This window comes from Talpa occidentalis, unplaced genomic scaffold (assembly GCF_014898055.3).
Source record: "Talpa occidentalis isolate TD23 unplaced genomic scaffold, MPIMG_talOcc4v2.1 talOcc4.15, whole genome shotgun sequence".
Taxonomy (NCBI): domain Eukaryota; kingdom Metazoa; phylum Chordata; class Mammalia; order Eulipotyphla; family Talpidae; genus Talpa; species Talpa occidentalis.
In genome coordinates this window covers 85,187,497-85,200,537 of record NW_023601543.1, presented here as the reverse complement: position 1 = coordinate 85,200,537, position 13,041 = coordinate 85,187,497, and the positions used below count along the sequence as shown (strand labels likewise).

Below are 13,041 nucleotides of genomic sequence, written 5' to 3'. Positions count from 1 at the left end.
GCAGGTGGGTATGGCTAGAGGGATGGATTCATCTATTCCTTTATTGCACCATTCACTGATTACCTACCTTGTGCCAACCGCTGGGATCCTGCGGCGTCCGCAGCGCCGTTGGCAGTCTCAGTTGCTGTTCTCACAGTACAGGTCACAGGGGCTGAACTATTCCAAGCCCTATTTGCTGGACTAACTACTCTAGGTCTGACCAGGGACAGGCGGACACCACTTTTGTAGCCTGTGGCACAAACATCAACCTCAGGGCCATTTGATCTGGAAGATTTGGGAAACAGGACTGGAGGAAAGAATTTGGCAGGAAGTGGGGGGGTCCCCTATTTCAGACGGTGCAGTCCAGAAAGGATGGAGAGAATGGCCGGGGTGTGGTTTGATTCAAAACCAAGACAGCACAGGGTGAGCAGGGGCAGAACGAGAGCAGGCGGCAGGGCAGCCCGCGACCCACAAGCAAGTGCTCTTTGCTCCGGTCTGGTTTGCAGACTCTTGGCTGCGCATGGGTGGCCAGGAAGAGCCAGGGTGTCAGTGGCAGGGGTGCCGGACCCGAAGCCAAAGAGGCCCCAAGCGCTCCCCAGTAAGAAGCACTGGCTACCATGTCTAGACTTTGCTCTGTCTCCCTGAAGAACACGAGGCCTCAGCCCACAGAGCAGCTGGAACGCAGGAAGTGTGCCGGCCGGGGAGGACACCTCGGTTCCGGTCGTGCAGTAAATCACCCCCAATTTAGTTAATCAGGCTTCACTTGCGACAAAGTTATTATAAATGTCTGATGCATCCATGTCACTGGTTGATGTCCCCAAGCCATAGCTGTGCCTGTGTGGAGTTGCCATGATTTATAACCCCGGGACCTAGGAATATCGAAGAGTCTGGAATGGGGTGCGAGTTCATTCATTAGATTCAATGCCAGGGAACAAAATCTTTGCTTAACTTTTTATTCATCATGGCACAAGACAGAGCTTTAAGAAACACCACTGAGAATGTCATCACCCACATGGAAATTAAGAGTAGCATGTTTTATAAAAAAAAAAAAAATTCTTTTTTTTCTATAATACACATTCCCTTATGAAGTGAAACAAACAAAAAAACAACAAAACTCCGAAAATACTGAAGCGAATCGCCACCTGCCAGTCAAAAATGGTTTCGCGGTTGAAAAACTTCAAACCTGGTAGAGGAGTAGGTAGGAGAAGATTACGATGAAACACACAGAAGATTGCCGATGAAATCACTTCCTCAGCCTTTGGCACATTGTAAATACAAAGCTGTAGCTTTTTCCCACATGCGATCTACTTAACAAATCATGGCAAATAATTTGGTTAATACTGATTATGGGGCAAGAGGGAAAAATCATGTTCTGTAATTTAAATACTCTATTTAGATTCTTTAACACGTTCTAGCTGGGTTCCAGTTTGTAGTTTTGAAAAATACATAAAATTATATGTTATAAATATATATTATATATGGTCTACATAAAATTGAGTTGGGCCTAAATGGGAAAGACAACTTCTTAATTATTCTTTCTTTGTCAGGCATGGCCTTTCTCTCGTTGAATGAACTGAATCCTTTCTAAGCAGATTCTAAAAATATATTCCATAATGTATCAAATGTAATATTCCTCTTACAACAAAACATATTCATTATGAAAAAGCATTCCGTGACTATTTTTTTTCTGTATCTCACTACTATATAAAAATATGGCTTCACATATTCTGTTTTATTTTGTTTTGTTAGTGTTTTTCTTAAGCATTGAAGGAAGGGCTGTCCCCCGTGACAAAGCTACGGCAAAAGCACAGAAACCCGCTTGTGCATATTCTAGGACATTCTATAGAATCTCGTTGCTTAGTATAAGTGATTTTTTTTAAATTGTTCCTTCTGTTTTCGGTGAATATATCATATACGATTATCATACATAATCTGTTACAGAATATACAAGAGTCAAAACTGGAGACACATAAATACAGTGAAGCGATACCAAAGCAAGAGTTTTATCTTATACAGAGTCAATGTGAGGAGGCTTTACACTGGACACTGCCGTCGGGCTGCTTCTTTGATCCCTAAGGCTGGCTATGCAACAGAACCTTAATGTATACGGCGAGGGGACGGGTGCTCTATATGTTTTAAGTGAACTGAATTCCTCTCGAGTTGTTTTTCAAAGTGTAAAAGGAAAAAAAAAAAAAAAAGAAGTGTCCAATGGTCCAACCCCAACTTTTTCCCTACCGAGTGGAAGAAGGCTGCTTGGGAGGTGAGGGCCGGAGTGGAGAGCTCATACCAGCGTTTCTGGGAGGGCATCGGGGTTGTCGGCGGATAACAGCTCCCAGATCTGCCACCGCTCTCTCTGCCAGTCGAGCCAGTTGGGGTCTCCCAAGGTCTTACTGTTGGCCTCACTGGTGGGACCGGAGTAGGCACTGCTCCCTTTGTGTGGGCCCGCTGGCTGCTCTGGCTGGGCCGCCTGGCTTCCCTCCTGCAAAGCTGTTCCAGAGCCTTCTTCTGGCCCCTGAGGCCTCCACCAGGGGGGCTCTGTGGGCAGGTGGGATGAGGCTGAAGCTGGCTTCCCCGGCCCAGGGTAAGGCGGAGGAGGCCTCTTGTCAGGCCTGGCCCTCTCCCGAGGTCCCTGGGGCCCAGGCCGAGTGGGACCGGGCAGCCAGGCCCCAGCCAGCTCACCCTCCTCGGTGAGGTCCTCAGCACTACTCAGAGTCAAGTACTGCTCGGCCCTGAGCTGGCCCCACTCTGTTCTCCGGCGGCCGCCCTGGAGGGGAGGCGTGCTGCAGACGCGAGACACGGCCGGGTGGGCAGGGCACGGGGCCCTGGTGGCCGTGGTCTGAGTCCTGCCAACGCTCTGCCTCCCACTGTCCAGTTCTGTGGGGCTCGCCTGCCACCGAGGCCAGTTTGGGGACAGGTTCCCTTGAGAAAGGGAGCACGGCCCCGGTCGGAGGGAGCTGCTTTCAAAGATGTCTCCATAGGAACCTGGAAGGGCAAGAAATGGAGCTCGTTTGCAGAAGGCCGGGCGGGCAACCCCACCCATGGCTGACTTCCGCCACTGAAAAGCACTGGACTTCCTGGCTGCAGACGGCTGCTCTCCATGGGTCTGCCCTGTCCTCTCACTGCTGAAAATGTAGTCAGGGGAGACAAGATGGTGTTGGGGCGGGGGGCAGAGGCATACGAGCCTTTGCCCGGAGACAGAGCAGCATTGAGAAGAAGGAAATGGAGCAGAAATGGCGGGACAGCCTGTCCTGGGGGAGAGGGACTCGTGCATCTCACAGGACATGATGAGGTCTGATTTTTTTTAAAAAGATTTATTTATTTATGCATACAAGAACTGGGGTACAGGCCAGAGGTTTGGATGGTGAGAGGATTCACCAGAGACAGAGTGGGGAACAGAACAGGCAGATTGATTGAAATCCACTGCTGAGGGGAGCAGCGGGTGAGTCAGGAGAGGTCTGCTGCGCCTTGTGGGTTGCTCCCTGGCTGGGGATCGAACTTGCGCTGCAGAGGCTGCTGATAGCCTCATAGGTTGTGTCCTAACCCCTTGCACCACCAGGGAGGCCCATGACGAGGTCTGATTAGATCATGGCTCCCACTAAAGTCAGTTGGATTAGGGGCATTAATTAAAAATGCACTGTCCTTTCCAATTGTCCTATGTGAGGGATTACCAAACATGAGAAGGGGGCGCGCGCTCACGCTCTCTCTCTCTCTCACGCTCGCTTTCTCTCTCTCTCTCTCTCTCTCTCTCTCGCTCTCTTTCTGCCCCCATCTATATGTTTGGAACAATAAAAACAATTTACACACTTTCTGTTCTAATCAACATATACTCCAGAGGGACTCAAGCGTTAAGGGCCTAATCAATGCGATACTGGGAAGGAGAAAAGCATCCAAGTGACTGACAAGCCGATGGCTAAGTAAAGATTAATTTTGTGAGCAAATCCACAAACATAGATATGTGAAAATTTTTCACATAGCAGGGGGCGGGGGGAACGACAAAAGGGGTCATGTCAGGGGACAAAGGGTCAATGTCTTCATTGGAGGAAGCGTCCCTAAGAAACAACTGACCGGCTTCCAGAAGTATCCACTGGCAAGCATGCTGATTAGAGTCAGGGAACCAGCTAATTCATAGAAAAATTATAAAGGGCTGGTAAGAAAGAAAGGCAATTAAAATCAAAAACTACAATTTTGCTTCAGAAATGAGCAGAAATGCAAAGCCAATGGTGTGCAATTCCCATGATGGGAAGTGACTGGGGGAAGATGGGGGGTGGGGGGGGCAGCGACCTGCCCGAGGCCCAGCGGGGTGTCTGTGTGGAACGGGCAACTGCTGTCCCTCGGAATTCTTGGAAAGGCTCACAGTGGCCTACTTCCCTAGGCCACTTGCAGTCCAAAATATGTGACCCTATTAATAATTTAAAAGACAAAAGATGTACCTAAAAGCGGTTCCTGCTAGCAGAACTTATTACAAAAACAACCAAAAAATGGACACAGTTGCCCAAGCAGTGGGTTTGAACCCAGGAATGTGCACAGTGGAACGCTAAGGGACCCTTAAAAGTGGTCATGGAAAGTCAAAATTAAGCAGAGCACGAAGCTGCACACAGAAAGGATATAAGTATGGCTAAAATTTCTGGCAAAGGAACGGAAATGCAATGTAGTCAGAGAATGATGTGTTCTGTGGAAAGGCTCAGCACAGTCTCCTCCCCCCTTCAGCAACAATATGTGACAAGCATGCGCTGGCATGCTAAGACAAACATTTAAATTAATTTTAAAAGTAAATGCGATAAAGTCTTTTCAAAATAATACTTTACCTGTCATTCCAGGGTCTTTGGATCCGCTTTTTAATGTTGAATGCCAAGTTCCCCAGATATTGAAAGGCTCCTCTGACATATCTAGGAAAAAGTGTATTAAAAAAGGGATGTAACTCAAGGAAAGTTGAAAGGCAAAATCAATAAGCTTTTCTGTAACATCTGTTCTGTGAGACGCTCTATATTCAACCCGTGAGGAACCCAAGAAGGCGCCAGACCTCCTTTCAGGAGGCTTATTCCATCTGGGATTTATGAAAGGGCCCTTTCTACACCAGAGTGGCTGCAGACGGAATAAGGGGCCCCAAAGATGCCTGTGTAGGTGTCCCCAGCACCTGCAAAGATGTTATATTCAAAAGGGACCCTGCAGGTGTGATGAGCTGAAGGGCCGTGAGATGAGATGGTCCCAGACCATATGGGTAGGCCTGATGTCGTCACAAGGGGCCTTAGAAGCAGCAGAGAAGATGTAACTTCACTGACTTTAAAGATGGAGGAAGGAGCCATGCGCCAAGGAATGGCAGTGGCCTCTAGAAGCAGAGAAAGGCAAGGAAACAGACACCCTAGAGTTTCCAGAGGGAACACAGTCCTGTGAACTTGTTTTAGACTTCTGCCGTATGGAGGGATCAGAGAATAAATGTGTGTTGTTGTAAACCATCCAGTCTGCGGTCACGTGTTACAGCCGTGACAGGAAGTGACTCCAGTGATGACAGGTAGGCCAGCAGCAGCCCATCGTCTCTCTCGTCCTACCCTCGGGAACGAACAGGTTCATTCAGATGTGCCCTTGCTCTATCCATACACGTCCACAGGGTAAGGCACCATCTCATTTAATCCTCACCACAATTCTGTCATGTGATCACAACGACTACTTCTAGAAGCAAATGTCTCCCCGGTACTTCCCTCTGTTGAGCAGACTATACCCATTCTCTCACTTCATCCAGAGCAGATGCCCCCAGTTCCTTTTCTTGACCAGGGAGAAGGGCTGGCACAGGCTACATGGGCTCACCCAGCAGGTATGATCAAGGGCTCGCCACATGCCAAGTTCTGTGTTAAGGACTTGCCAAGGATTAGATCATTAAAACCTAGGGATGATTCTGTTCTCACCCCCAGTTGTCACGGGAGGGGGACAAGGATCTCCAAGAGGCTCAACCCCACATGAATGGCGCTACAGGAGGAGGCGGAACCGCAGGTTATCGGCGCTCTGGTCGCTGCTTCCCAGGGTCAGGTTATTTCCAGGAGAACATTTCCAGTTAGACCGGGCTGCTCAACCGGCACTGCCGATATTTGGGGTGAGTGCATTCTTTGTCGGGGTGCAGGGAGCATCCTGTGCACTGCTGAGCAGCATCCCTGACCTCTAGTGCCTGGACGCCAGTAGCTCCCCTCTCGTAGGGACAACCAGAAATGCCTCCAGATATTGTCACCCGTCTGTGGGGGACGAAGCTGAGAGCCACGACATTCCGGTTCTGCCACAGATATTGAATGGATGGAAAGAGCTCATATGGAACTTGGCCCATGTGCTAATAAGTTAGAGGCATGTGTACTTAGCCCACCAGCTGCAGAACTGCAAGGCAGGGGCCTTGACCCTGGGAAGAAAGAGTCAGGCTTCACGGGGTGAATTTGTCAGAAAACATCCCTTTGAATCTCTAGACACTCAAGTGCGTTGTGCCTTGATGACAGCAAGCTTCTGCTCGGATTGCCTTTTTGTTCTTGTCACAGAGAAGGTTGCATATGGAAAACTTGTTATTAACTTAAAAGCAAAAATGAAAGATCACTTACATCCATCACAAAGGGAAGCATTCAGGAGCTATGACATCTCAATTTGGTGGGAATATATTATGACCATGAAAGCTGTTAGCAAAATGAAAAATGCTCATGGCATGATTTTCAGTAACATGAGCTTAGTTCAAAGGCAACTATGCTACGACTACTATAGACAGATAGGTGTGCACAGCTACGGAATGCACTAGAAGGATGGGGAAAACTAAGTCTGAAATTTAGAAAAGTGATGTTTACCCCTGATGGGAGCGTGGGTTACTGTGCTTAGTATCAATTTAAAAATTATGTTTTGATACAAATATTTGTGAAATAAAAATAAAGATGCTGTGATTAAAAAACACCCCCCCCCGCAAGAGTCCTCTTCAGAATGGAGTAAATTACAAATTTAAGATAAAATAACAAGAATTTGTACAAGTACTACTGAGAGAGTACTCTGTTGAGTCCTGACCTTGAAGAATGACTCTAGAGGGAACGAACAGAACCGAACATTCGGTGGTCAAATACATCTGGGAATAGCTGCAAGCCGCAGCCTCCCTCCCCTGTGCAAGTGGTGTCCCTTAGCACTGCCAAGAGCTTGAGAAACTGTCCGGAAAACCCATCGCTTTGTGAACCCAGCATTTCCCAAATGGCTTTTGACCACGGAACCCTTATTTTGACTCGAATCTTAATCCCCCACGGAGACTCTTTGGAACAGGCTGTCTCATTCCGTAGCAGGGTCAGCTTGTACTCTTTCTGAAAGTGTGGCCCTAACTGGATGACACCTGAGACTGCAAACGTGCAAGCAAACCCGCTGGCCTGCACGCGCCAAGCTGATGGGGGCTTCTTGCTGCTGCTGGAAACCGAGAGTCAGCGGAGCCCTGAGTACAGGACCACTTCCCAGATAGCTGGGGCTGCAGGGGCCCTCCGCCAGCCGGGCGTCACCCCCTCCCCTCCTCTGCCCAGAGGAGGCGGGCTCCAGCAGGTACTCAGTAAGCACTTACAGAACCACAGGCAGAGAGGGAGGGAGGGAGAGAGGGAGAGAAAGTCCCAAGCCCCAGGCCAGGCCACGGGCCATGCCAGCCACCGATGTGGCCGGCCAGCCGGGCCCAGTTACCTTTTCCAAGCCTCGGTCCAGGAGAACTCTCCCTTGACTTCGAAAGTGGCAAGTGACCCACCAGCAAGTACTGCTCCGGCCCTTTGTAAAGCTTCTCCGAGCCCCCTGGGGCCGTGTCCTCTTGCATAGCCAGCAGGGAGCGCTCAGACAGCACTGGGGAGTTGTTGTCGTAAGGGGAGAGGTCTCCGCTGGAGGCCTTGTTGGAGTCTGTGGATGAGTGCCTTCCTCCCACGGAAAAGGAAACTTCCGACGGCAACATGTCAGGGCTTCTGGCACAAGGAGACAATTAAAGATGCGTGAACATGGGAACAAGCAGTGACCAGGTTCAAACAAAAGGACCGTTACACAAAGGATGGGAGGAGAACGCAGGCTCATGGGGGTTGAACCACAGAACTTGTGAAAGATGTTCCGCGGCCTCTGCATGGATGAGGTGAAAGCGTTTCCACAGAATGGCCAGCAGAGGACAGCGAAACTCCACAGATGTCACAGGCATGGCAAGGCCCAGGGTGGGGAGGAGAGGGAGCTGCGGCCCCTAACTGTCCTAGGTGCCTGGCGGAGGCGCCCGTTGGTTTCATCCCTGCTTGCATTTCGAAATTAACGTTTGATGCTCCGTCCCTATGAAGTGAGAAGAAGTGGCAAAGGCTCTTTCACCTTGCTCAGCAGCCTGAATTAAAAATAATTCAGATGAATTGAAACTTCGCTTGAAGTTCCTTACGGCGTTATACCTTCCTCTCCACCCGAGTACTTAGCATAAGGGAATCCATGCTTCCCGCGATGATGACGGTGATGACGATGACCAGGGCGATGATGCTACTGCTGGGGACAACTGTTTCAGGTACAAAACGGTGGCAGGGAAGAGAGCTACGTCGCTGGAATCCATTGTGCTTTCACAAATGGACATACAGATACTAATTAGCATATCCATTGCATTTTATGGGTGCACGAATAGTCACAGCCACAGAAGTCACGGTGAGAATGTGAGCGGAACATGGACACTTGGACGGCAGAAACACGAGAAGGACAAGTCTTACCTGGGAACCTCTGAATTTTCTACCCTCCTCAAAACAGTGGCCCTGACATCTTAAAGGGAAATGATCACAGCTGGATTATTCATGCTCAGAACCCGCCTCTGCGCTCTCCCCACCCCCCTCAGCCACGCCACTTCTTTTTCTTTTGGTTTAAGTTCTCAAAAGAAGTCCTTGGTGATGCTCAAGACGTTAGCCACGCTCCCGAGTCACCTTGCCTACCCCGCAGTGGTGTGCATGCAGAATGGAGGATGTGTGCGCAGGCGCTCTAGCTTGCACGCGGGTCGCCCACCTAGCGTCCAGGAGAAGAGCCTGTCAGCGTCTGCGGCAGCCTCACGGTTCCCTCAGGCAACCAGGGCCTCCAGCGCTTTTTTGCCGCAGGAATTACCTCCTCATATGGAATAAATAAAGCCGTTCCCTGCTGCTTTACAGCAGTGACAGATCACCTGTGGGGAGGGGCCAGAGGCCCACCGCGAGGATGAGGATGACTCTTCCGGAACTTTCAGTCTCCGAGGAATGAAGGAAAAATAAAAGGAACTGACTACTTGTGCTGGAAAGTGAGGCAAAACGATTCACCCTCTAAATCTGATTAGAGGAAACATTCTTCCTGGTTCTAGCAGAGGGAACACAAAACAAAACAAACGGATTTTTGTCTGTCCTTGGGGGGCTTGACTCTGGCTGAGAACACTGTACTATGAAAATAGAGAAAAATCAAACTTGGTGAGTGGGAGCAACCGAGCTCAGTTCAGAGCCAGGGCTCACTGGGCTGAGTAGGGCTAGAAATCAGATCTCTGGGCTAATTTCAGTTGTTTTCTCTGCTAAGCTGACATCTTCCCAGTCATCAATGGATTGTCTCATTGTCTCCCCAGCAAGAAGTCATGCTGTTCTGTCAGCAATAGTGGGTGCCCCCTGCCTTATCTGATGGAATGTTTTCAAGAGAGTCAAGTGAGTTCATTAGCCAAAACCAAATAACTATCAGAACTATGATTTTTTTTTTTTTTTTGCCCTCTTACAATGGGAAGAGTTTTGGAAAGGTCCTATATTAACTCAGGGGACTTCAGTAGTTCTGTCCCATGTCTTGCTCCTCTGGCTTACAAACCCAGAAGAGAATGCATTCAACAAAATGTTAGGAGTAGCAGATTCAGCCAAGAGTTAAAGGCATGAGGGAAAATAAGCTATGGAAGACGTTTCTCGTAAGTCTCAGCACAAGGAACATTTATGTTTCTACCAAGCAACTCAGTTATATATGTCTACCCTCTGGAGCACGTGTGGTGGAATAAAGACTGCTAAAAGGCTCCAAGGAACAGGGGGTTCCCTCAAGGCGGTATTTGGAGCCACTGGTGTGCCTTTTCCGGGTTCCACGCCCGGCTACATCTTCTCTATCACACTTTCCACTGTTTTTCTTTCTCTCGTCTCTCAAGTCACTTAGGATCTTGCTCCACTTTGCATCTTTTTGCGAACTGCTTCAACACATTGTTTTTGGACTGACGTACAGACAGGGAGCTCACGACCACATTCACTGTTGGGGGTGCTGAAAGGACAGAGTGCTTCCTGAGAACACTTAACTTTGGTCAAAACAAAACGAAGAACCAAAAGTACGGAAGCTGCCACACGACTTCCCTTCCATTTTCATGGCTCTGACTGGCTCGGATCAAAATGGAGGTGAGAGAGAAGGCCCTGTGCCTGTCCGCTGTCCTGTGGGTGGACTCTGCCCTGAGGGAGCAGGGCTTGAGACCTTCTAAAAGTTATTTGATAAAGAGTATTCAATATGGTTAAGCATCAGTAGCACAGCGCTACAGAGTTAGAGCTGATGGCCCTTTGAAGTGTTTAAAGGGATGTTTCTATCATTTTTTTCTCAGCAGAGGTCAGTAAGGCAGTGGCCAAATCTGCCTAAGAACCCACGTCTAAGATTTGTCTCGTCACTTGAGAGCCTGCCAATTAAAAAACAAAGCAAGCCTATTTTATTCCCTCCTTGAGCTTCTCACGACAACACAGGCAGTTCAGAACTAGGAGACTAGGGTCTTTCCATCGCGTCATGATTAAATCAATTGCAAGTGCATCCAGGACCCCTCTGGGTCATTCTGAAAAATGAGATGAGCGGCCACCTGTGTCTCCTCTAGGATCTGCCTCTAAGGTGATTCAACTGTATGGAGCCAATGTGACATTTAGCACGCCAAGGCAACAAAATACTTATGCATTTATTTATATAAAATATTTATTCTAGGGCCTCCCCTGGTGGTGCAGCGGTTGAGTGCTGGGTTGCGAGGCTGCTTGCAGCCTCTGCAATGCCAGTTGGATCCCCGGCCACCAGCGAGGGTCCCACAAAAAAAAAAAAAATTCTAACTAGTGATCTGAAAACGTAGTGGCCTCTCTTTCTATGTGGGAGACTGCTGGATTGATACTGGGAATGCTGGGTGGCCAGGTGCTGTTGACATGGGTGGGCCTCCATGGATGATGGGTTTTCCCATGAAACCTGAAAACTCTAGGCCCACCAAGAGCACGCAGGGCCAGTCTCAGCTGGCCAAGTAAGCATGAGATGGACATGGAGACCAAATCACTTTCTCACCCTTGGCTGGTCCCTCCAGGTCAGGGTGTGAGCACGCCGGCAGGGCACTGTGGGCAGGCCCGCACTGCAGCCGGGAGCACAGAACTTGTTCTGTGGATAAATGGAAAACCCTGGTTCAACCCCCGGAAGTGGCTGGCCCCGCCCCTCACCAAGCTATGCCTTGAGAAACGTGCTTGGAGATTTCCAAAGAGTGTTGGCATCATCCTGGGCGCAATCGTTCAACCGAGACACCTTGCTCTATGGGAACTCGAAGCAAATGACCATCTCGGACGCCCTTCATCAAACTGAGGAAGGAGTGGCCCGCCACAGCAAGCTCTGCCCTCACGGCAGTTTTCACGTTCATCACACTCAGTTCTGCAAAGCATCGCTTATGCAAAATCCTAGGGACAAGGACACCCCATCCCGAGAGAGACTGACATGCACTCAAATTCCCCACCAGGAGATGAAGCCAAGCACTCTGGACCTTGGAACTTGCCCAGGGCTTTGGTGAAACTTCTCCCCTCATTTTCGGCCGTTATTAATTCCTTCCCGATAGTCCTGGGGCGGGAGGCCTTTGTGACAGGTGAAGATAAAATCATATTGACTTGATCTATTTTACTTACGGTAGGTCTGATAAAACATCACCAGATGAATATCTGGATGTTTACAAGGAAATTGTAAGTCACAATAAAGGTGTTGGGGGAAAGCATGATGCGATTAATTCTCCCGCCATCTTGAATTGCCTTTGAATCCGAGGCAGAGGCACATTCACCCTCTGGGGACTTTCTCATTACAGAATTCTCTAGGCCACGTACATACTACCTAAACTTGTCTGGATGAAAGACCTTCTTAAATGGAGTGAGTGTTTAAGGCTTCATAGTTTCCAGGTAACTGGAACAGAATGATAGTTGGGGGCATGAGCCACAACCCAGCAGCAGGCTTCACTGCTGTTACATTATCCTGGCAAAGAGTGACTTCTCATCTCTCAAAATGTGCTGGATATTTTTCTGATTTTACAAATCCTAGTAAAAGGTGAACTAATTCTTGTCCATCTTGCAACATTCCATGATTTTGTGGAAGAGGGCATTTTTAATGACAATCTTTGAAAGACTGAAATTATTGATCTAGTGCCTTCCCTGAGGAAGAAGGTAACTCGGCACTCAAGATGAGGCCCATTGCGCTCTCGAAAACAATTACTTTCCCCTTCTGAAATTGTATCCTCAGACAACTATGGGCTTTCAGCTACAGTCCAAATCGGCTGGTCACCAGTTTTAATATTTGGGGAGGAGGCAGTTTCAGGAAAACTTTGTGAAGGTAAACAGAATGGTAAACAGAATGAAATACAGTAACATTTAAAAATATACACCTATGGGCTTGGCTCATCCCTTTCAACCTTCTCCCAAAAGCAGTTCAATTTGTTTCATTTGGGTCTTGGTTATGGAATATAGTAGGAAAGGTGCTTTATCTGGCCTTGTTTGATTAACACTGTCTTCCCGAGGAGCCTCTGGAACATGACAGAACAAGAGTAAGCCTCCCTATACATTTTCTTCAAATCTGTATTTTAAAAGGTCGAGAATGGTTGTCAGAATGATTGTTATGTGGCAGGTGACCTGAACTCTGCTGAGCTCCGCTGGAGTCTGGATTGATGGGGAGTCTTAATTAATCATGCTCAGTTCTGCCAGACAGCCCTGATGCGGCACCCCAGGGAGCTGAGGCACCTCACACAGAAAGTATATCCTCTAGAGAGAGGTTTTGTGTGTTCTTTTTATGGTTATTCCCCTCCCCAGGATATTAAAACAGTTACAAAAATATGACAACACTGAAAAG

At 48.5% G+C, this 13,041-nt stretch overlaps 1 protein-coding gene across 5 annotated transcripts in view; it reads right to left on the bottom strand.

The window, feature by feature from the left end:
• Positions 1–884: 884 nt before the first annotated feature.
• ARHGAP6 (Rho GTPase activating protein 6) overlaps positions 885–13,041 on the bottom strand; it is a 408,409-nt gene continuing 396,252 nt past the window's right edge. For 4 of the 5 annotated variants that reach the window (XM_054695857.1, XM_054695856.1, XM_037512718.2 and 1 more), the window contains exons 11-13: positions 7,645–7,913; positions 4,785–4,865; positions 887–2,961 (exon numbers count right to left, since the gene is read on the bottom strand). In XM_054695857.1, the coding sequence (XP_054551832.1) occupies positions 2,261–2,961; positions 4,785–4,865; positions 7,645–7,913 (1,051 nt within the window). In that variant the 3' untranslated portion in view covers positions 887–2,260. Of the gene's footprint in view, positions 2,962–4,784; positions 4,866–7,644; positions 7,914–13,041 lie in introns of all 5 variants that reach the window. The other variant, XM_054695855.1, reaches the window with a different exon arrangement.